Genomic DNA, 23,645 nt, shown 5'->3' with positions numbered 1-23,645 from the left:
CAGGGAATCGCCTTTTTCTCATTTACCTGGACAATGGGTTACGTGCTGTGTAAAATGGTTCACTATGTTCAAAATGTCTCCATGATTTGCTCCGTTATGACGCTTACAATGATGAGTGTAGAGAGGTAGGTATGTGATAGTTTCTTTGTCTTTGTTTAAGTTAGCCATTGATGAGAAGTATCAACCTTAACTGTTTCAGACCCTCCCAGTTTAATGAGATGAACGGAACTTATACCAAACGTAAATATCTGCATTTCAATGTCTGCAGGCAAACAAAAACAAAATGGGTGGAGTGGGAGCTGGGAAAGTGTTCATTTTTCAAAAGCTCTCAACAATAGCCAGATAACTAAATGCCCTCAATGACCGATGGCTGGGTGTTAAATTTGGTGGTATGTTAGGTCTAGAGTATGGTTATCAAACGATAACTCATTTGTCACCATTTTTTGTTAAAAAGGACAGGCTTCCTTTCAGTTAATTTTGAAATACAGAATTAATTAAAATAACAATTAGCATTGTTATTGTCGAGCTGGCAGAAACGTTAGCACACCGGGCGAAATACTTAGCGGTATTTCATCTGCCGCTACGTTCTGAGTTCAAATTCCGCCGAGGTCGACTTTGCCTTTCATCCTTTCGGGGTCGATTAAATAAGTACCAGTTACGCACTGGGGTTGATATAATCGACTTAATCCGTTTGTCTGTCCTTGTTTGTCCTCTCTGTGTTTAGCCCCTTGTGGGTAGTAAAGAAATAGGTATTTCACCCGTCGCTACGTTCTGAGTTCAAATTCCGCTGAGGTGGACTTCACCTTTCATCCTTTTGGGGTCGATACATTTAGTACCAGTTGAGTACTGGGGTCGATGTAATTGACTAGTCCCCCACAAACTTTAGACCTTCTGCCTCCATTAGAAAGGATGTATGTGTGTTTATATATAGGTGAGGGGGGAAAGTATATATACAATTATTTAATATGTGTGGAGTGTTCTTTTCAAGATTGCACATTTGAGAAACTGAAATAACTCGTTAAACATAACAATTCTATAATCATAGAATTCTTATCCTAAGACAGAGACAGAGAAATGAAAAGAGCATTCCACTCATATTGGACACTGTATACCTTCTTTTGCCCATACCTAAATATGTATATAATCTCTGGAGTTTGAATATAGTTCGAAATTTTTGGTGAAAGCTTTTAATTAAGATCCCTTTTAAGTGGGTAGCCCAGAACAAATAGCTGGCTTCATGCTAAAAGCTTTTAATTTCGATCACTTTAAACAGAAAGTGGGTATCCTTGAAGAAACTGATGGCTTCATGGAAGTCCTTATCAAAAGCGTTAAATCACTATACGCTAGTTTTAATGCGTACATTTTACTAATTATAAATCTCAATTGACCAGTTCACAAAAACATACTGTATATTTTCCTAAATATTAAATTGCGGCTACATTAATTTCATTTTAATTATATTATCCTAAAGATAGCAAGCTAACAAGACATTTAGCAGGCCGCAAAATATGCTTAGTGATATTTAATCGCTTTTAATTTCTACGTTCAAATTCTGCCAAAATTTACTTTATTTTTCAACCGTTTTGGTGTCGAAAAGTGTCCATTTGATTACTGAGGGACAAGTGAAATCCAATCGCTCACTTCAGCAATTGCAGACCGTCTGCGAATGGCAGAAAAAATTACATTACCCTAAATAAGCATAAAATATTTTTCATTAATATGACAAGTGTGGTGGGGGTCAGTGTTTGTATTATGTATATATATGTATATATGTGTGTGTGTGTATACATATGATGGTCGTCCACTCGTGACCGAGGAAGTCCATTGCTGACCTTCAGGAACATTGTGCCCTCTAGGACTAAACTTATATTTTGCATTTGCGGCTCCGTTGGTGGCTAATGAGCCCTGCTCTTGACAAGCATACGCGACTGCAAACATTGCAGACCAAGCTTTCCCCATTCACTACACGAACCGTGCGCTTTCGCACAGCACGCTTAAGTTCTTCGTGCACACACACACATATATATTTATAGTATATATATATATATATATATATACGCGGAAGTAGGCAGATATGTGTTCGCATGTATGTACATATGTCTCTATTTCTCTTTCATATAACTCCAAATACTAGACCACAAATTGTAACATAGTTATATAATCCAAACTAGCTAACCGGTACGCATTCTTCAAATGTTTGTAAGTGCAGATAGGAATTGAACAGCAATAACACGTTGATAATTGCGACATATATTTTATAGGAATCCGAAATATTTTTACCCCATACTGATCTTCAGTGCGTTTGCCATTCTAGAGCGATATCGGATCATACGTTGTAATTAATATTTCAATTAAAAGACGGTTTCGTGATATACAGTAGGTTTCTTCCCGTTAGCTCCAGGCTCTTTTATCTTAACACTATGTTGTATTGTTCAATATTTTTACAAAATTATATGTGGCGCCACTTCAGTGCAGTGACTTCAATAAATGTTTAATGTAAGCACTGTACGTCAAGTATTCCGACAACCGAAGTGTATGTATGTATGTATATACGTTTATATATATATGTAAATGTGTGTGTGTGTGCATGCGTACGTGTCTTTGTATCTATGTATGTATGTATGTATGTAAGTATTAGTATAATACATACACACATAGACCCTTGTACAAGTAGGCATATTAGTCAATGAAATTCCAACGTATTTGTATGCCTCTCGGAATCTAAACAAAATCGTGAATATTTTTGACACTTGTACAATACTATATATTATAATAACAGAGGTATCGTCATACTTTCTGTAATCTTCTGGTGTTTTTAGTTGCAGTATTAACCAACTATTTTTCTTCACGATGGATAACAAATCGGAATGTCTAGGGAAAAATGAACCAGCATACATATATATCTTAGTGCATATACCTAGAAGCAATGAGGGAAGAGGAATGATGCAAGTAGAACTATGCTATAAGGTCTCCACAATAGCAATGAACAGGTATTTATCTAGTAGAGTGGACTGGATGCCGCGGCTTGTGTGTGAACACTAAAGCGGCAAAAAATCACATTCTATTGTCAAGGAAGCTTGCAAAATGGCAAGGGACTTAGCATTAACCCTGATATAGCTGAAGAGTCTGAAACCACTACCACAAAACAAACAAAATGGATCAAGCAGACTGCAAAAAGAACGGGTAGAAAAATTTAAGGGGCCATGGAGCCAGAAGTCCCTGAATGGAGAGTATATACTTCGAAGTGGAAATGTTGATGTAGACCAAGCAATAACCTATCAGTGGCTGGGAAGTTCTGGTCTGAAAGCAGAGACTGAAGGTTTCCTATTGGCGGCACAAGATCAAAGCTTGCTTCCAAAACAATCTACCAGGTTAACGTTTTTCAAAATGGTTCTGACCCTAAATGCAGATTCTGTAACACATTTGAAGAAACAATACACCATCTCGTCTCAGCATGTCTTGTGTTTACACCAAACTATAGGATAGTCAGTATTTGCATTGGAAAATATGTAAACACTATAAAATCAGTACTCCTGCTTACTGGTATGAACGTTGAGGGTAAAAATGTGACAATCTTCTGGAATTTTTACAGTCAACTCTGACAGTACGATCCAGGCTAATTGACACAACATAATTATTAAAATCAGCGAAGAAAATACTTGTAAACTAATAGATGTAAGTGTTCCCACTGATAAAAAGGAATTTGACAAATTAAGTAAATATAAGGATCTGGAAATTGAAATACAAAAGATGCGGCAACTTAAAGCGAGAAATGTTCCTCTTTTTGTGGGTGCTAAGTGTATGATAAAAAAAAAATAATGTCAGAAACATCTAGATAATATCCCAGGAGAACCATGTCTCAGAGAAATCCAAAAGAATGTGCTGACAAGTACTGCACACATCCTTAGAAAACCCTTATCCATTTAAAAGTCTGTGTTGTATTACATGAAGATATTTAAGTATGGGCCCTGCCAAACCTCCTGCCCTAGCTTTCGGTCATACTGTAACATGTCTCATCCTTATCCTTCACTCGACCCAGGATGTTGGGTGAGTCTGGCAAAGTGATTGTAAAAAACATGTAGATTAAATGAAAGAAGAAGGAGGAGGAGGTGGGGAGGAAGGAGAAGAAGAGGATGAAAGGAGGAAGAAGAAGAAGAAGAAGAAGAAGAAGAGGAAGAGGAGGAGGAGGAGGAGGGTGTGAAGAAGGAGAGGAGGAGGAGGGGGGAGAGGAGGAGGAGTAGGAAGAAGAAGAAGAAGAAGAAGAAGAAGAAGAAGAAGAAGAAGAAGAAGAAGAAGAAGAAGTGGGAACTTATTAGATCTGAATAATTTTAGAATCAAATTATGTTTCTTTTTTTTTTCAATTAAATTTATCGATTTTTGCCTATCATTATGGTAAAATAAAAATATAAATCTAAAAACTGATTTATTGGCAATAAATTTCCAGTATGTCGTTTCCACCCGTCTCAGACTTGAAGATTCTGTTACATTTAATTTCATTTTCAGATTTAAGTAAATGTGTAAATCAAAATGAAATCATATATTATTACCATTTCGTCATGATTGTAAATATAATAATTAATTATTTATGACTACTTAAAATGGTACCACGATAAAACACACATATACCAATATATATATATATATATATATATTATATTATATATATATATATATATATAATATATTATATATATATATATTATATATGTATGATGTCTATATATATATATGTACATGCTGTGTATATATGTATATATCCATATGTAGTTTATGTGTAAGGCGTATATATATATATATATGTATGTATTATGTGTATATGTATGCTTGCATGTATACATGTATGTATATATTTATGTATGTTTGTATGTATGCATATATGTATGCATGCATGTATGTATAAGTATATATATTACAAATACAAACGCATACACACAATATATTTATTTGCATTTACAATATATTTACATTAGTAAATAGACAGACAGACAGACATACAGACAGACAGACAGACAGACATACAGATAAATAGATAGATAAAGAGACAGACAAACAGACAGACAGACGGATAGGCAGGCAGGTAGATAGATAGATAGATAGATAGATAGATAGATAGATAGATAGATAGATAGATAGATAGATAGATAGATAGATAGATAGATAGATAGATAGATAGATAGATAGATAGATAGATAGATAGGTATAGTGGTCAGATAAGAAAAATTGAAGTGAAAGACATATTTTGTTAGTTAACAGCTGTTTCGCAGTCATGTTAGATACATAATATACGTTATATAACCATACACACCTATATAAAAATACATATAACATATAAATACATACATACATATATCCATACACATACATTCATAACTCTACACACATATATATGTACAGACATATATATATATATATATGCACACTTATAGATGTGCGTGTAGGCGTGTGATTCTATGTAATTCGTGGGAGAGACAGTGACATATAATTTTTTAATGATGACACACAAATATACACACACAAACAAATAAACACGCACACACAAACACACAGCCAGACACATATGTATGTAACAAAATATTGACATTCAATCAACTTTCCTTTAATTTCATATCCGTCTCCTGTCTGCGACTAAATAAATTTGTTTATACTTTACATCTTTATTGTCTAAATACTGCGTAAATCATATTCTGATGAAAAAATATTGCTATAATATCTTTTTAATTGTAAATATATTCCGATATGCCGAAAGATATCGAAACACACGGGGAAACTTAATTAACCTAGATCGAAAATGAAGTGAGTAGGAATAAATCCTACGGTATGAATCGTAGTATTCCTTTGGGCACATTCAAATCCGAGGTCAAAACCCACCTAACTCAGCATTGCATGCCAACTTCTCTCGAGGGTGAATAACAAAGTACCAATCCAGATATGGGAAAATAATTCGCATTTCTGTATTTCCCGCAAGGAGCTAAACATAGAGGAGACAAACAAGGACAGACAAAGGGATTAAGTCGATTATATCGACCCCAGTGCGTAACTGGTACGCACTGTGGTCGATATAATCGACTTAATCCTTTTGTCTGTCCATGTTTGTCCTCTCTGTGTTTAGCCCTTTGTGGGTAGTAAAGAAATAGGTATTTCGCCCGTCGCTACGTTCTGAGTTCAAATTCTGCCGAGGTCAACTTTGGCTTTCATCCTTTCGGGGTCGATTGAATAAGTACCAGTTACGCACTGGGGTCGAAGTTATGGAATTAATCTCTCTGTCTGTCCTTGTTTGTCTCCTCTATGTTTAGCCTCTTGTGGGCAATAAAGAAATAAGAAATAAGGTGAAATATTTCGTTTAACATGACAGTATATATATCCAAGATAAGCTAATGCATTAATTCCTTCTCTACAGGTACATAGCCATCCGGTATCCTCTTAAAGCTAAGTACCTCTGTACTTTAGTCCACGCCAAAATTGTCATCTTCTGTACTTGGTTCCTCTCGCTCTTCATGGCTATTCCTATTCTATTTGGACAGGTTTGTATCAAATTCTTAATTTTCTGTAGTTCTGTCATTGTTACACACACACACACACACACACCACATATATATATATATATATATATATATATATATATATATATATACACACACAACAAGCATACATAAATGCATATTTATATATGTACACATGTATGTATTCTCATAAATCTGTATATTGTATGTATATATATATATATATATAATATATATATAATATATATATATATATTATGTAAAAAAATACAAACTGGGACAAGAACGCAAAACATTTAGAAGACGATACAAAAAACACGGACGGGACATTCGAACCCTTCAACCTTCAGTCAAGAACCGGATCATCCTCGCAATTTCGGCTGCTATAGTCTTTCATAGTTTACTTGCTTTAATCATTTCATTGTTGTCATTTGGTGAGCCTAGAGCGACACAAACACACCACACACAACACACACACACAACATACACTCACACACACACACACACAAACATACACACAACACACACCACAACACACACATATATATTATATACATACATACATGTAACACACGCATAAACAACCAGACACATATATACATGCAGGTATGGCACACACATACCACACACACACAACACATACATATATATATATATGTAAAAAAATACAAACTGGGACAAGAACGCAAAACATTTAGAAGACGATACAAAAAACACGGACGGGACATTCGAAGCCTTCAACCTTCAGTCAAGAACCGGATCATCCTCGCAATTTCGGCTGCTATAGTCTTTCATAGTTTACTTGCTTTAATCATTTCATTGTTGTCATTTGGTGAGCCTAGAGCGACACAAACACACCACACACAAACACACACACACAAACATACACTCACACACACACACACAAACATACACACACACACACACACACACACACACATATATATGTATATACATACATACATGTATACACACGCATAAACACACAGACACATATATACATGCAGGTATGCACACACATACACACACACACACACATACATATATATATATGTGTATATATATTATATATATATATTATATATATTATATATATATATAATATATATATACATATGGGTGAGTAATGGAGATAATATTTGCAGCATTCCCTTAATATATCCAAACTCTCGTTGTTTCACACAATTATGAATACAATAAATATCAGAACAATATGCAATCTTTTTACCATACCTGCAACTGTTCAATAACGTCTTCATAACACTAACACCTCCCCGTCGTATTCTCAGACACCACTACTAACACCACACCAATTGCAGTGATCACATGTCTGTCATGATGACATGTCAGCGGAGCGATGCGTGGGATGAGTCTAGTTTCCTTTGAAACGAAAGCAAATAACACTTTCCGTCATCTGTTTTCCACACTTAGCAATTTCTTCTTGCCTAGCTGAATGACAAACATAACTTAAAGAAATGTATATATTCTAATGAACGATAATGTTTTACTGTTCTCTTCGCAAATTTAAAAGTCATTTGTCTTAACTTCAGTTAAATTTAACGAGAATTTAACGATCTATGAACGGACACTTCTTGCATTGCAACGTTATATTTCGCTATTTTATAAACAACATAGAATCAAGCGTTATCGCTTGTTGCTTCCATTAAACTGCATTACGTTAATTAATCGGATTTTCCTGTTTAAAGTCAATTCAATAATATTTATTTCAGCAACTTGTCGAAGTCGGATATTTCATGAAAGGTTATTTGTGTATCAAGGAATGGTCAACGCCAGAGATGAGTAAATTATATGAACTCTACATGTTCTTTATAATGCTCGTTATTCCAACATGTGTAATGATTGTGGCCTATTCTGGTATTTACTGTGAAATGGTTAGTGTTACGGCACGGAGAGCTGACATGAGAACTGGCAGGTAAGTTAACAGTTGGAATATATTAATCACACGTACTGTCCAAGTTTATAGCGGAAATTTATAACATCGATCATTAAGGCGGCGAGTGGACAGGACATTTAGGACGTCAGACAAAATGCTTAGCGGTATTTCTTAGCGGCGAGCTGGCAGAAACGTTAGCACGCCGGGCGAAATGCGTAGCCGTATTTCGTCTGCCGTTATGTTCTGAGTTCAAATTCCGCCGAGGTCGACTTTGCCTTTCATCCTTTCGGGGTCGATAAATTAAGTACCAGTTACGCACTGGGGTCGATGTAATCGACTTAATACCTATGTCTGTCCTTGTTTGTCCCCTCTGTGTTTAGCCCCTTGTGGGTAGTAAAGAAATAGGTATTTCTTTATATATAAGACAGGTGAAATGCTTAGGAGTATTTCGTCTGTCGCTACGTTCTGAGTTCAAATTCTGCCGAGGTCGACTTTGCCTTTCATCCTTTCGGGGTCGATTAAATAAGTACCAGTTACGAATATTATCGTTTATTATCGAATTATTTTTGTTTGTCCTTGTTTGTCCTCTCTGTGTTTAGCCCCTTGTGGGTAGTAAAGAAATAGGTATTTCTTTATATATAAGGCGGCGAGCTGGCAGAAACGTTAGCACGACGGGTGAAATGCTTAGCAGTATTCCATCTGCCGTTACGTTCTGAGTTCAAATTCCGCCGAGGTCGACTTTGCCTTTCATCCTTTCGGGTTCGATTAAATAAGTACCAGTTGATATAATCAACTTAATCCGTGTGTCTGTCCTTGTTTGTCCCCTCTGTGGTTAGCCCCTTGTGGGTAGTAAAGAAATAGGTATTTCTTTATATTCTGACTACAAATACTTCATAGAGTTCGACCTTGTTTTTCATTATCGGTGTCGTTAAAATATAATTCAACCCTGTACTGGGAACCGTGTGATTGACTGAAGCCTCCCTTTAAAATTGGTTCCGGTTTCAGTCCCCCTGCGTGGCACCTTGGGCAAGTGTCTTCTACCATAGCCTTGTGAGTCGATTTGGTAGATGGAAACTGAAAGAAGCCGTCGTATATATGTATATATTTATATGTATGTGGGTACATGTTTGTGTGTCTGTGTTTGTGCCCCCAACATCGCTAGACAACCGATGCTGGTGTGTTTACGTCCCTGTAACTTGGTGGTTCGGCATAAGTGACCGATAGAATAAGTACGAGGCTTCTGGGGTCGATGTGCTCGACTAAAGGCGGTGCTCTAGTATGACCGCAGTCAAATAACTGAAGCAAGTAAAAGAGTAAAAGAGTACTCTGTTTATCCACGGATACGATAACGTAATCCACTGTACTTTAGTTATGTACATTATTATTAAGATAGGAGATGGTATTGAAAGGTTCCGGGAAGTTTTTGATACCACCTCGTATTCAGCAAGAGGGCCTGCGGACAGTATTGTTAGCATGTCGGGTAAGATTCCTAGCGGTATTTCTTTGAATTCATTCCGCTCAGTGTTCAAATTATGCAGTGCCAACTTTGCCTTTCATCCTCTCAAGATCGATAAAAAATCATCTGTCGAGTACTGGACTCGATACAATTGACTAAACTCCTTCACACTGGCTTTGTAGGAAATTTGGAAACAATCTTTAAAATATTCAGCGATGAACAGTGTTTTGTAGCACTTGCTCCGGCACTTTACGTTCTGAGATCAACTTTGATGTTCAACCTTCCATGGGAGTTCAATAAAGTACCGACTACGTACTTTAGAAGTACGCTTAATGCCTGGCATTTTACCAAAGTAGAGACACACTTAAGACATTTTTCACAGTACAGAGTCAGCTTCTTGTTTCACAAAATTAAAGACAATTAACAACAGTATTCCATAAGAACAATACAAGAACACATTAATTAAAACATTAATTAATGTGTCTGTATTGGAAGCGTCCTTCTAAGCGCAAGAATCTGTACTTTTCAAGTAGTTTTTAGTTTGCGAGCTCTGATTTTGTGGAGGCTGAGTCATCAAAGTTTTACTTCTTTCTTTTCTCTCTTACATCCGCTCCCTCCTTCTCTCTAATCGTTTATTTTTTCTTGAATGGAAATTTTGCCTAAACATCTAAAATTTTAAATATCAATTTCTCATGAATAAATGACGTCCATTTTAAACTAAGTGATTGCACTTAATTTTTTTCTGCCATACTTCAACTAAGCTCCTTAGAAACGCCAAATGATTATGTAAAATGATTACTTCAACATAAAGGACAGCATTATAATTCGGGGAAAAAGCTACTAAACTGAGAATTTCACTACATTTCACTGCATAATTAAACCAAATAATTAGTAGTTATTTGGTTTAATTAGGAAGAGGAACCAGCATTTTAAGTAAAGTGAAATGCCTGAATGGCATCGTGACTGAGGAGGTGGTAGGGCTTGAAATCGGGATATTTAGCACCGTTGTTAGACGCTAGGCATTTTATGGTCGAACAGGTTTATAATGAAAGACAAACAAATCGAAGAGAATTACGATCAAATTTGAATTGAAAGCATTCCATCCGCAACCATTTCGGCTTTTAATTTTACTTCATAGTATCTAGGATACCCAAGGACTAGTTCGCTTACTTTTACAGACGATAGAGCATAAAATAAAACATATTTGGCTGCTATTTTTAAGGAGCTGTTCCATCACTTTAAGACACTTGTTGGCAACATATGAAAGTATAAAAGGAGCCATTGTACGTGGATAACTGGTAAGTCGTATATAGGACATAAAGTTTTTAGCCGAGTGTTTATGCTGTCGGTCTTTTTTGCCGAACCACCAGATTATGGGGATGTATATATGAACGCAAGCTTCCTCTAGTTTCCGTCTACCAAATCAACTCACAAGTGTTTGGTCGAACCAAAGATATAGTTGAAGACTCTCGCACACACACCACACACACACACCACACACACACACACACACACACATATATATATATATATATATATATATAATTGTTAAAGAGGACAACTAACGTAAAGGCGTAAAAAATTTCTCAAGTCATATACGTCATTATTATTGGAAATATATATACGCGCAGGATTGGGTGTGTGGTAAGTAGCTTGCTTACCAAACATATGGTTCCAGGGTTCAGTCCCACAGCGTGCCACCTTGGGCAAGTATCTTCTACTATAGCCTCGGGCCGACCAAAGCCTTGTGAGTGGATTTGGTAGACGGAAACTGAAAGAAGCACGTCGTATATATGTATATATATATATATATGTGTGTGTGTGTGTGTGTGTGGTGTGTGTGTTTGTGTATATGTTTGTTTGTCTGTGCTTGTCCCCCTCCTCAACATCGCTTGACAACCGATGTTGGTGTGCTTATATCCCCGTAACCTAGCGGTTCAGCAAAATAGACCGATAGAATAAGTACTAGGCTTACAAAGAATAAGTCCTGGGGATCGATTTGGTCGACTAAAGGCGGTGCTCCTGCATGGCCACTGTCCGATGACAGAAACAAGTAAAAGAGTAAAGAGTATATGTGCATGTGTGCGTGTGTGCGTGTGTGTATGTGCGTGTGTGTGTATGAGCGTGTGTGTGTATGTGCGTGTGTGTATGTGTGTGTGTGTGAGTGTGTGTGTGTGTGTGTGTGTATGTGTGTGTGTGTATGAGCGTGTGTGTGTATGTGCGTGTGTGTATGTGTATGTGTGTGTGTGTGAGTGTGTGTGTGTGTGTGTGTGTGTGTGTGTGTGTATGAGCGTGTGTGTGTATGTGCGTGTGTGTATGTGTGTGTGTGTGAGTGTGTGTGTATGTGCGTGTGTGTATGAGCGTGTGTGTGTATGTGCGTGTGTGTATTGTGTGTGTGTGTGTGTGTGTGTGTGTGTGGTGTGTGTGATCATGTTTGTAGTAGTAAACAGATGAATATTCACATTTCTGTGTGGCACAGTCATTTGAGATTAGTAAAAAGTCTCGCAAGAGAACATTAATTTCACCACTCACCACTAAATCTGCAGCATAAATCAGAAACCATCAACGCAACCAAATTATCACCAATTCATTTACGGCCATTCAGCATGCAAATGTTTTACATCAAAGATATCTAATTCCCGAGGTTAACCATTTAAATTTTAAATTTAATTAGAAGGAATTTCTGTATTGATTAGCAAAATAAATTCTTTGTCAATGTAAGGAAAATATTCCTGCGTCTAAAGCCTCTTGCGATGGGCTCAGAAAATAAAATGACGATGAAGAGTGTTGATATAAAGATCTTTATATCAACATGGCTCAGTGGTTAGAGCGACAAGCTTACGATCGTGAGGTTGTGAGTTCGAATCCCGGACCGGGCTTCGTGTTGTGTTCTTGAGCAAGACACTTCATTACACGTTGCTCCAGTTCACTCAGCTGTAGAAGTGAGTTGCAGTGTCACAGGTGGCAAGCTTTATCGGCCCCTTTGCCTTTCCTTTGGATAACACTGGTGGTATAGAGTGGGGAGGCTGGTATGCATGGGCGACTGCTGGTTTTCCATAAACAACCTTGCTCGGACTTGTCCCTGGGAGAGTAACTTTCTAGGTGCAATCCCACGGTCGTTCATGACCGAAGTGGGTCTTAGCATCAGCATTTTATATTCTCTTTCTTTAAGGCTGCGAGCTGGTGGAAACTTTAGCACGCCGGACGAAATGCTTAGCGGTATTTCGTCCGCCGTTACGTTCTCTGTTCAAATTCCGCCGAGGTCGACTTCGTCTTTCATACTTTCTGGGTCCATAAATTAGGAACCAGTTGCGTACCGGAGTCGATCTAATCGACTGGCACCCCCCCCCAAAAAAAAATTTCAGGCCATGTGCCTAGAGTAGAAATGATTCTTTAAAGAAGGCCGCGAGCTGGCAGAAACGTTAGCACGCAGAACGAAATGCTTAGCGGTATTTCGTCTGTCTTTACGTTCTCAGTTCAAATTCCGCCGAGGTCGACTTTGCCTTTCATCTTTCCAGGGTCGATAAATTATTTACTTGATGCGTACTGGAGTCGATCTAATCGACTGGTCCGCTTCCCCCAAAATTTCGGACTTCTTGCCTAGAGAAGAAAAGTATATTTTCTGACTTGATCTCTCACTACCACACTGTTATCTCTTCTTCTCCCTCTATCTTCGCCTCTCTCTATCTTCTCCCTCTGTCTTCCTCTCTCTCGCTCTCTCTCTCCCTCTTTCTCCCCCTCTCTCTCACTCTCTCTCTTTCTGTCTCTCTCAAATTGCAACATAATCTCTTCAACAAGAAGGAGAGTAGAATTATATATTATTATTATATTATGAACCTACTTAACACGTTATTTCATTATACTGAATGGTTCGGCGACTACTTGGCTTCATTAATACAGTGTTCACCAGAATTATAAGTAGGGGGAAATGCATTACAACGGAAGGAATAATTTCCAAAACATTTCATAAAAACTAGAGAGACCGCGTACAGCGCACACTACTCCAGTTAATGAAGAATCAGGTGAAGAATCAGAAATTTCTCGTAGAAAAAAATGATTTGAGCTTCTCCAACTGTCTATGTCTTCTCCAACTGTCTATGTGTTGTACATGAAAAACACCCTACGGTCATGAAAGGTGGGGCGTCCATTGGCTGCTAACGTAGTTTTATATAGGTAATGACCGTGACAAATATTTATGGTGAAGGCGGGAAGGCCTTTAATAATGTACGTAGACACACATATATATTCATATATATATGCATATATATATATATATATGTATATATATATATATTATATATATATATATTATATATATATATATATATATATATATATTATATATATAAGAACACACACATATATGCATGGATATATATATACATATCTTCATATATATGTATATATATAAAAACATATAAAAACACACACACTCATATATAGATATACTTATATATGTGTATATATATATATATTATATATATATATATATATATGTATATATATATATATATATATATGTGTGTGTGTGTGTGTGTGTTTGTGCGCATAATTTAGAGAAAAAACACTATTAGACAATTCATTAAAGAAAGGTGTTATTCACACCATATAGAAAACATATACTATAAAAAAAACTTATTTTAAATCAATAAAGTACAATAAATAGTAAATAGTAGTAAAAGACTACGTACGTTTCATGGCTATATTTTCAAATAAATAATAATAATAAGAAGAAGAAGAAGAAGAAGAAGAAGAAGAAGAAGAAGAAGAAGAAGAAGAAGAAGAAGAAGAAGAAGAAGAAGAAGAAGAAGAAGAAGAAGAAGAAGAGAAGAAAATCAATTTGATTCCAAATTAAATCAAACTAAAATTAATTCTATTTAAAAATATAGTCACTCATCAGGTCTAAAATAATAAAAAAAAGTAATAGAATAAATGCACTTATCTTAACTGATACTAATTATCAAAAAATACGTGTATTAACTATAAATAATCGAAAATCATTTAAGAATATTTCTTAATATATAACTTATCTTGTCGAATTTAATCTCTTGTTCTTGGATTGCAAATAAATAACCTTCGATGTAGGATGTAGAGGTTTGTTCATAATACTGTCTTCTTCAAGTCTACGGCAAACATACCGATGCATGGTCTCATTTATCACTCTCTTTTCGCGTTTTCGTTTCTTTTGGTATATTTAGTGTTTTACATCCATATCTTCTTTGCAGTATGTTAGGCCGGATGTTTTGAGATTGTATGGAAGGTCATCTGGGAGAGAGTGCTTCCTGAGGACTCGCTGCCGACACATTGGATATTGTTCTCTTCACTTTTCAACTCTAAGTATTTATCTAATCTTTCTGCTGTCTGAGAAGGACTAGATGACATTCGAAGGCTGTCTACACTGATCTCTTTTCTAATGTAGAATCCGTCGACATTACATGCGGGTTTAGATGTCTATGTAGTGAATTTTCTTCTGCACACCGGTCAAGCATCCCAAATGTAGGAATCAGCAATGACACTGTAAACGCATCGTGGAATATTGTGGCAAGAGAAGAGTTCCGAGTGCCATACTTCGACTAATATTCTCGGGTCACTGTATCTCTATTCACAACACCTTTGTATGATATGTTGTGGAGGCGCAATGGCTCAGTGGTTAGGGCAGCAGAATCACGGTCGTAGGATCGCGGTTTCGATTCCCAGACCGGGCGTTGTGAGTGTTTATTGAGCGAAAATACCTAAAAGCTCCACGAGGCTCCGGCAGGGGACGGTGGTGATCCCTGCTGTATTCTTTCACCACAACTTTCTCTCACTCTTACTTCCTGTTTCTGTTGTACCTGTATTTCAAGGAGTCATCCTTGTCACTCTCTGTGTCACGCTGAATATCCCCGAGAACTACGTTAAGGGTACACGTGTCTGTGGAGTGCTCAGCTACTTACACGTTAATTTCACGAGCAGGCTGTTCCGTTGATCGAATCAACCGGAACCCTCGTCGTCGTATCCGACGGAGTGCTTCCACTGTATGATATGTTACCAGCAATGCCTAGGTACTTGTAGCATTTTTTACATGGGACAGGAGAGATAGTGAAACGATTAATGCACAGGTTTTGTGCCCTGGGGGACTGATTTTCCCCGTTCAACATTCGAGTATGAACATTCCTTTAAGCTAAATTCCATTCATATATGAGCTGAAATTTCTGTTCTTAACTCCAGCTGTTTTTGGCATTATTATCAATTTTAGTATGTATGTTTGTATGTATGTATGTATGTATGTATGTATGTATGTTGTATGTATGTTTGTATGTATGTATGTTTGTATGTATGTATGTATGTATGTATGTTTCACGCTGTTTCTGCTGTGCAATTGCGTTAATTGGAACTCGTGTCTGTGAAATGTTCAACGTTTTATAATACTGGTCGTGTTTACAGCATTTCTGATCATACGCATGGATCCATACAACTTTTTATACTCCTACTGACATACACGCACACGCAAGCACACACACACACACACATATGTATATATTCCTATTTACGTATATATATATTTGTGTGTATGCATGCGCAGTTATAAGTATGTATGTTTGTATGTATGCATATATGTATATATATATATATATTTATATCCGTGTATAAATATGCTTAGAAATAAGATATGTATAAATATATACACATACATATATATATATATATATATATATATATATATATATATATATATATATATATATATAATATATATATACATATATATACATACATACATACATACATACATTCATATAGGTATCAATATACTTACAAATATTATACATGTATAGATAGATAGATATAGATGTGTATATATATATTTATGTATGTATGTATGTATGTATAGAGCAAGGGAGAAAGAGAGAAATACGTTTGAGTGAGTGATGGTGCTGTATGCGTGTCTGTTCGTATATGTCTATATAATTTGTATAATCCATTGTAATTCCTCTACTTATAATAAATATACTTCAGAATTCTTCAGAAAGAAATTCATTTAGAAACGATTATATTCTATAGCTATGTCCACTTGCTTCACTTATACATTTGAAACTGTATTGTAAAGACAATTGAGCCAACATTCCTAAATGTTTTATGCTATATTTTACCATTTTCTCTAATAAACACAGAATAACGTTTGAAGATATAATTAGTACACTGCTTGCCTTCCTTATTTTAGTGTGAACTATTGAATTCTAAAGTAGACGAGGAGAAATTGAAAAGAAATGAAACTGCGCTCCAATAATTAAAAGATGTTTACCAGATATTCTTTCACGGACATACACATACATACACACATGCACAGCCAGGCGTATATGTATGAATGTACGTGTATGCTTATGCATATGTGTGCGTATGGCTGTGTATGTATATATGTGTGCAAACATATTGAAGCACAGATGTTATATCTGTGTGTGCGTGTGTTTGTTGTGTGTGTGTGTGTGTGCATATATATATATATAATATATATATTATATATATAATATATATATATATATGTATATATATATATATGAATTTGAACATGATATATATACGTATATGTATACATATATATATGATTATATGTAAATATATATATATATGGTGTATATGTATATATATGGTATAGATTAATATATATACATATATAATATATATATATATATATAATATATATATATATATATATAATATATATGGTATATATATATATGATATATGCATATATATATATATACGTGTGTGTGTGTGTGAGAGATTATCTAAATATATGCATATTTAAGTAATTATAAGAACATGGACATGCATGTGTCTCCTTCAATGTGTGAATATGTGTGCATACATGCATGAACGCGTGCTTTTCTGTAAATTAATTTTTTTTTTCTATCTCTTTCTACACGAAGTCTTTCAGAATGTTCAACGAACCACAATAACTACAAAATGACCAAATCAAACAAGAAAACCGCCAAAAAAATATCTGTCGAAGATGACAAAACGAAAATGCAGGTAACTTCTTCTGTATTTCAAATTCATTCATGAAGTTTTTTAGTTTTGTCTTTTCTTATATTCACACACGACAATTATTCTTTGCCGTTTTCATTGTTTCTACTTTTGCCACTGTCGTACGCGTGTTTATGCAATAATGGTTATTCTCTAACAGAACGGCGTGCAGCTTTTCCAAATATATTCGCACATCCGTAACATCTCTAGCAGTGAAAAGATATTGTTGTTAGTCACCGGAATCATTACTCGTGATTGCGATTATTGCTGCTGTAAGCATTTCTGAATGGTTTGGCGTACAAACCTGAAGGTCGGTGGTATGGTGAGAAGAGCTCTGCGGCTCATATTCATACGTCGTAGATTCAGTTTCTGGACTGGGCTGAGCGCTGCATTCTTGAGGGGCAAAGCACTTCAGTTCAAGACATTTCAATCTGTGCAGCTGAAAAGCATATTAATCGATTACTGGAACATACTTCTGACCCCATCCTGTGGTTGTTCCGCTTCGACAAAGGTACAGATTCCAAGATGGACACACATACACACACACACTTGCGTTCGATCCAGCAGCCATCGCATCTACCAGCCGGCCGTCCGCCATCTCTGCTTTGTTTTCTTAGCTGCTGCGGTGAAGCTTCGATTCTGCAGAGGAATAAGTAAGACTGAACTTACTCGCGCCTTTTGCCGAGTAAGTTTTCTTTATTTTTATTGGACCATGAGGAGGTAGTGAGGTTATAGGGCCTTACTTCGGTTGAGAGTAAACATGACAAATTTTGTCCTATTGATGTCGAGAGAGTGGGAGAGATTATTGGGTGGCAGCTGCAGCAGAAATCCCTTGGTGCATAACACACGGACACACACACACACACTCGCGCTCGATCCTGAGACACTCAAATCTATTAGTGAATGCATGTTACGTTACCAAACCAAACTGCGAGCAAGCAACGACTTATATAATTTATTGCACCAATAAATATATTCCACAAACTTATATAACACAACGTAGCTTCCTAGAAAAGTTCTTTATGATAGTTTAGCGTTTCATCTTGGGGCTTGATTACTATTTTTTTCATGGCTTCATCACTGGAGGAAAACTTCGCCTAACAGAAGCTTTGACAGATATCAACAATGGGGACGACTCATTGATCAGAAATAAAAGCAACTTCCTACCACCAAAAGGGAGAAATAAAACACTGGACGATTTCTGTAAACACATCCAGAGTCTCCCCTTTACCCCAAGCAAAACCAAGGTAAAATCCATTTCAGTAAGGAAGAATGGGAAAACCTACGTGACATACAACTGGATAAAAACCTCACCATCAAAGAAGCGGACAAAGGGAGTGCTGTGGTCCTTATGGACACGGAATTTTATAAACACCTAGTGTTCTCCATGCTTAACAATAACATTTTCTATGAGGTTATTAACAACTACAAACAGCAAAAAACAATCAGAAACCTCACCACACTCATACGCCAACACGGTCAGGGACTCACAGAAAAAGAAAGGGATTATATCACCATTTTCAAATGCAAGCCCAGCTTTTTTATGGCCTTCCTAAAATCCATAAAAACAAATACATCACCGAAGCCTGCAAACTCTCCACTGACATCCACATCAACATCAAAGCACCGGAGGACCTAAAACTAAGGCCCATCGTGGCTGGTACCTCCTGTGAAACACACCGCCTGAGTAACTTCCTAGACATCCTTTTGAAACCTTTCCTTACCCACATCAAAAGTTTCATTAGGGATGATCTGGACATGCTCAAACACCTCCCGAAAACAGTTAACGAGGAGGCACTCCTGGTATCCTTTGATGTCATCAACCTCTACACCAACATTCCACACGAGTATGGTATAGAGGCAATTGACTTCTGGCTAGAAAAACACACCAAGACATTCCCTGACCGCATTAACAAGTCTTTTATTACAGAATCTCTTAAGTTCATTCTGACAAACAATTTTTTTCTCTTCGACGACACACACTACCGTCAAAAATGTGGCATTGCGATGGGTACCAAGGCTGCACCAGTCCTTGCGAACCTCATAATGGGTTACTTCGAACTGTCACTCTATGAAAATATCAAGCCAGAAATTTGGACATGTTTTCCATACCTACCTAATGGAAAACTGGAAAAGGTATTTAGATGATTGTTTCATCATATGGAAAGAACCTTATGAAAAACTCCTGGAATTCAAAACCATACTAAACAACATACATCCCAACATCCAATTCACTATGGATTAAGCAAACATCATCTCCCATTCCTTGATCTCCTAATTATAAAAACACCTAAGAACCAAATCATAACAGACATCTACCACAAACCCACAGACTCACAACAATACCTCCTCTTTAGTTCATGCCACCCAAAAACACCAAGACAAATATCCCTTTCAATTTAGCTAAAAGGGTATGCACCATTGTGTCTCGGATCCAAAACACGAGAAATACGCCTTCAAGACCTCAAAAAAACACTATTACAACGTCAATATCCCTCCACCCTTATAGAGTATGGAATAAAACGCGCCAAAGAACTAGACAACACTACACTGAAAACCACCCAACCTAACAACACACACAACCTCAAAATACTTCCATACATTTCCACCCACAACCCCAAAAATATCGAAGCATACACCACAATCATACAAAACCTCAGTCTACTGTCAACAGACCCAAAAATGAAAAACATTATAAATACACACAAAATCCTCAAATGCAAAAGGCAACACAAATCTTTAAAAAAACTCTTGACAAATGCCAAACTTCACACACCACATCCACCCCCAACAGTAAAAAATGTGCACGCTCAAACTGTGGTACCTGCCCCTTTCTACTTGAAGGCTCTGAATTTACCTTCAAACAAGGTACGAAGTTTAAAATCAAGACTAACTTTTCCTGTTCCTCCGAGAACCTTATCTACGTTCTCACATGCGCTGGTTGCCAACATAATTATGTTGGACAAACGAGTCTCCCGTTACGTAAACGAGTAACGGTGCATAAGAACAAATAAATCTCCCGGAATACCGACAAATTCCACTGAGTGACCACTTAGACTCATGTGCTAAAGACTTAAACCCCAAATTCTATATATTCCCCTTCTACCAATGTAAAGACGGGATCACCACTCAGGAGAGAATTAACAAGGAGAATCTCTTTATTGAAAAATTCCAAACACAACTTAATATGCAAACTCCTCGTTGATCAAACTTCCTTTCTCTACCTCACTCTTCATGGATGGACTAACACAAATATATAAGATACCATGCATTCATCACTTCAAGCTAAAACTTATATTCTTTAAATATCATTTTTACTATTGTTGTTATTACTATCATTTTTATTATAAATGATATGACAATTTGAAATGCAATTGTCTATGCAGATTTATATTATTAGAAAATAATATAAATAAAGTGTTAAAATCTGAAAGTTAAGTTAACAAGCAATTATATAAAAAAAGATAATACAAATGAAGCTAAAATGATAGTTTTATAATTTGGGTTTTATTGAAGAACTCAAAAGAGTTGTCTCCCCTTACCCACAACACAGGAACTGAAGAACCAGGACCACAATTACTACTACTTCCTGTGTCCTGCAACATGCTGAATTTAACAACACAACACATCACATGCTCTTAATCCCTTTGGATCTAACACCTCAAGGTAATTTTTGGTAAACAACCATAAAACTCAAAGTACAACGAACTCACAATGTATCGGAGAACTTATTTTTTAATTTTTGTACATTTTTATCATTATTCTTTTACAAAAAACAATGCAATTTTCTTTTTTCCCCTTTCTAATTTTAAAATAACTTCTTAAAACATAGATATTCTTGACAAGTCATACAATGACGAAAACCGGTTGAATAAATATATATTATATATTTTAATTTTTCTCATTTTATTAAAATTTTCTTTCATTTGAGCATTCTGCATTTTAAAAAAGATTTTTCCTTACTATATATATATATATATATATATTATATATATATATATAAATATATATATATATATATATATATATATGATGTGTATGTGCAATAAATATATATATATATAGCAGAAATATTTTGTTAAGATATTATTTATCTCGAGATTATACACAAATATATTTATATTTTGATCAAATATTTTCATCGGATTATGATTGGCAAATTAGGCGTAGGAGTGGCTTATAGGCGTAGGAATGGCTTATAAGCGTAGGAGTGGCTGTGTGGTAAGTAGCTTGCTTACCAACCACATGGTTCCGGGTTCAGTTCCACTGCATGGCAACATGGGCAAGTGTCTTCTACCATAGCCTCGGGCTGACCAAGCCTTGTGAGTGGATTTGGTAGACGGAAACTGAAAGACGCCCGTCATATATATGTGTATGTATATATATATATATATTAATATATATATATATATATATATATATAGATAGATAGATAGATAGATAGATAGATAGATAGATAGATAGATAGATAGAAGATAGATAGATAGATAGATATGTGTATATATATATATATATTATATGTGTGTGTGTATGTATGTATATGTTTGTGTGGCTATGTTTGTCTCTCCCTACATCGCTTGACAACCGATGCTGGTGTGTTTACGTCCCCGTAACCTAGTGGCTCGGCAAAAAGAACCCGATAGAATAAGTACTGGGCTTACCAAAGGATAAGTCCCGGGGTCAATTTGTTCGACTAAAGGCGGTGCTCCACCACGGCCACAGTCATAATGACTGAAACAAGTAAAAGAGTAAAAGAGTAAAGAAAATAAGTTAAATTTCAATACGAAATGTTACTATGACATGTAAATGTTTCTTGTTTATTTCCTCAGGTTCTGAAGATGTTGGCGATTGTTGTCCTGCTGTTTGTTCTGTGCTGGGCACCAATTCTTATCAACAACGTTTTGGTCGGTTTCGAAATCCTACCCGTCCTCCACTACGGTCACACGAAACCCGTTCGCATGGCCTTCCATCTCATGTCTTACTTCAACAGCTGCATCAACCCAGTCGTCTATTCATTTCTGTCTAGGAACTTCCGCGAGTCATTCAAGCATATATTCCGTAACTTGTGCAACAGAAGTCTACGACCAACGAACGGTCGCGAACGATCAATTAGAAGATCTACCGTGTCATTCACAACAAGGTCTACCTCATTTAATCAGAATCGTCGACATCACAACAAAAACAGCGAGGAAAAACTGGACCACAGCAACTCCAGTTCAGATAACGTCAAGGTCACCATTGTATCGTGTTCTGAAGATGCCTGAACTGGTCGATGTTAATCAATGATATATATTATTCATCCATTTGTAAAATGGCTTATTTATTATATAACGTACCGTTTTGTTCAATCAGTCGTTAAATATCTATTATTATATAATTAGATTCTAATCAGGTTATCATATTTTATAATGAAAGTATTAAATAATTGTAAAAACACAAATCTAACGTTCTTGAAGTTTGGTTTATTTTTTTGGTTTTGCTTTCTAATGTTACTTTCGTTTTGCTTTTGCTGCAGCATTTTTTTTTTTTTTGTTTATACTTCAATTTTTTTCAGTGATTAGACTGCGGTCATGCTTGAGCAGCACCTAGAAGATCTTAGGCGAACGAATCGACTCCGGTCTTTATTTTTAAGCCTGGTACATATTCTATCAGAGTCTTTTGCTGAATCGCTAAGTCACGGGGATGTAAACACAGCAACACCGGCTGCCATCTGTGGGGCGACGAGCACACACACATACACGTATAGTAGAAGCCACTTACATAAGGTGCCACACAGTGGGACTGAACCCTG

At 36.2% G+C, this 23,645-nt stretch overlaps 1 protein-coding gene across 1 annotated transcript; it reads left to right on the top strand.

The window, feature by feature from the left end:
- LOC115222061 (gastrin/cholecystokinin type B receptor) lies at positions 1 to 23,294 on the top strand. Its single transcript, XM_029792164.2, has 5 exons — positions 1 to 125; positions 6,398 to 6,521; positions 8,231 to 8,433; positions 17,758 to 17,860; positions 22,684 to 23,294. The coding sequence occupies exons 1-5, from the start codon at positions 34 to 36 to the stop codon at positions 23,116 to 23,118; spliced, it is 957 nt and encodes a 318-aa protein (XP_029648024.2). The 5' UTR covers positions 1 to 33; the 3' UTR covers positions 23,119 to 23,294.
- Positions 23,295 to 23,645: the final 351 nt, after the last annotated feature.

Source organism: Octopus sinensis, linkage group LG19 (genome assembly GCF_006345805.1).
Source record: "Octopus sinensis linkage group LG19, ASM634580v1, whole genome shotgun sequence".
Taxonomy (NCBI): Eukaryota; Metazoa; Mollusca; class Cephalopoda; order Octopoda; family Octopodidae; genus Octopus; species Octopus sinensis.
The sequence above is the reverse complement of the archived record's forward strand: the minus strand, read 5'-3'. Positions and strand labels throughout refer to the sequence as shown.

What these genes read in the sequence shown, in the direction of transcription:
- LOC115222061 (XM_029792164.2), top strand. Translation starts at nt 34, where the DNA reads ATGGGTTACGTGCTGTGTAAAATGGTTCACTATGTTCAAAATGTCTCC. An exon ending in ACAATGATGAGTGTAGAGAG is followed by an intron (nt 126 to 6,397) that starts GTAGGTATGTGA and finishes CCTTCTCTACAG; the next exon opens with GTACATAGCCATCCGGTATC. An exon ending in ATGACAAAACGAAAATGCAG is followed by an intron (nt 17,861 to 22,683) that starts GTAACTTCTTCT and finishes TTATTTCCTCAG; the next exon opens with GTTCTGAAGATGTTGGCGAT.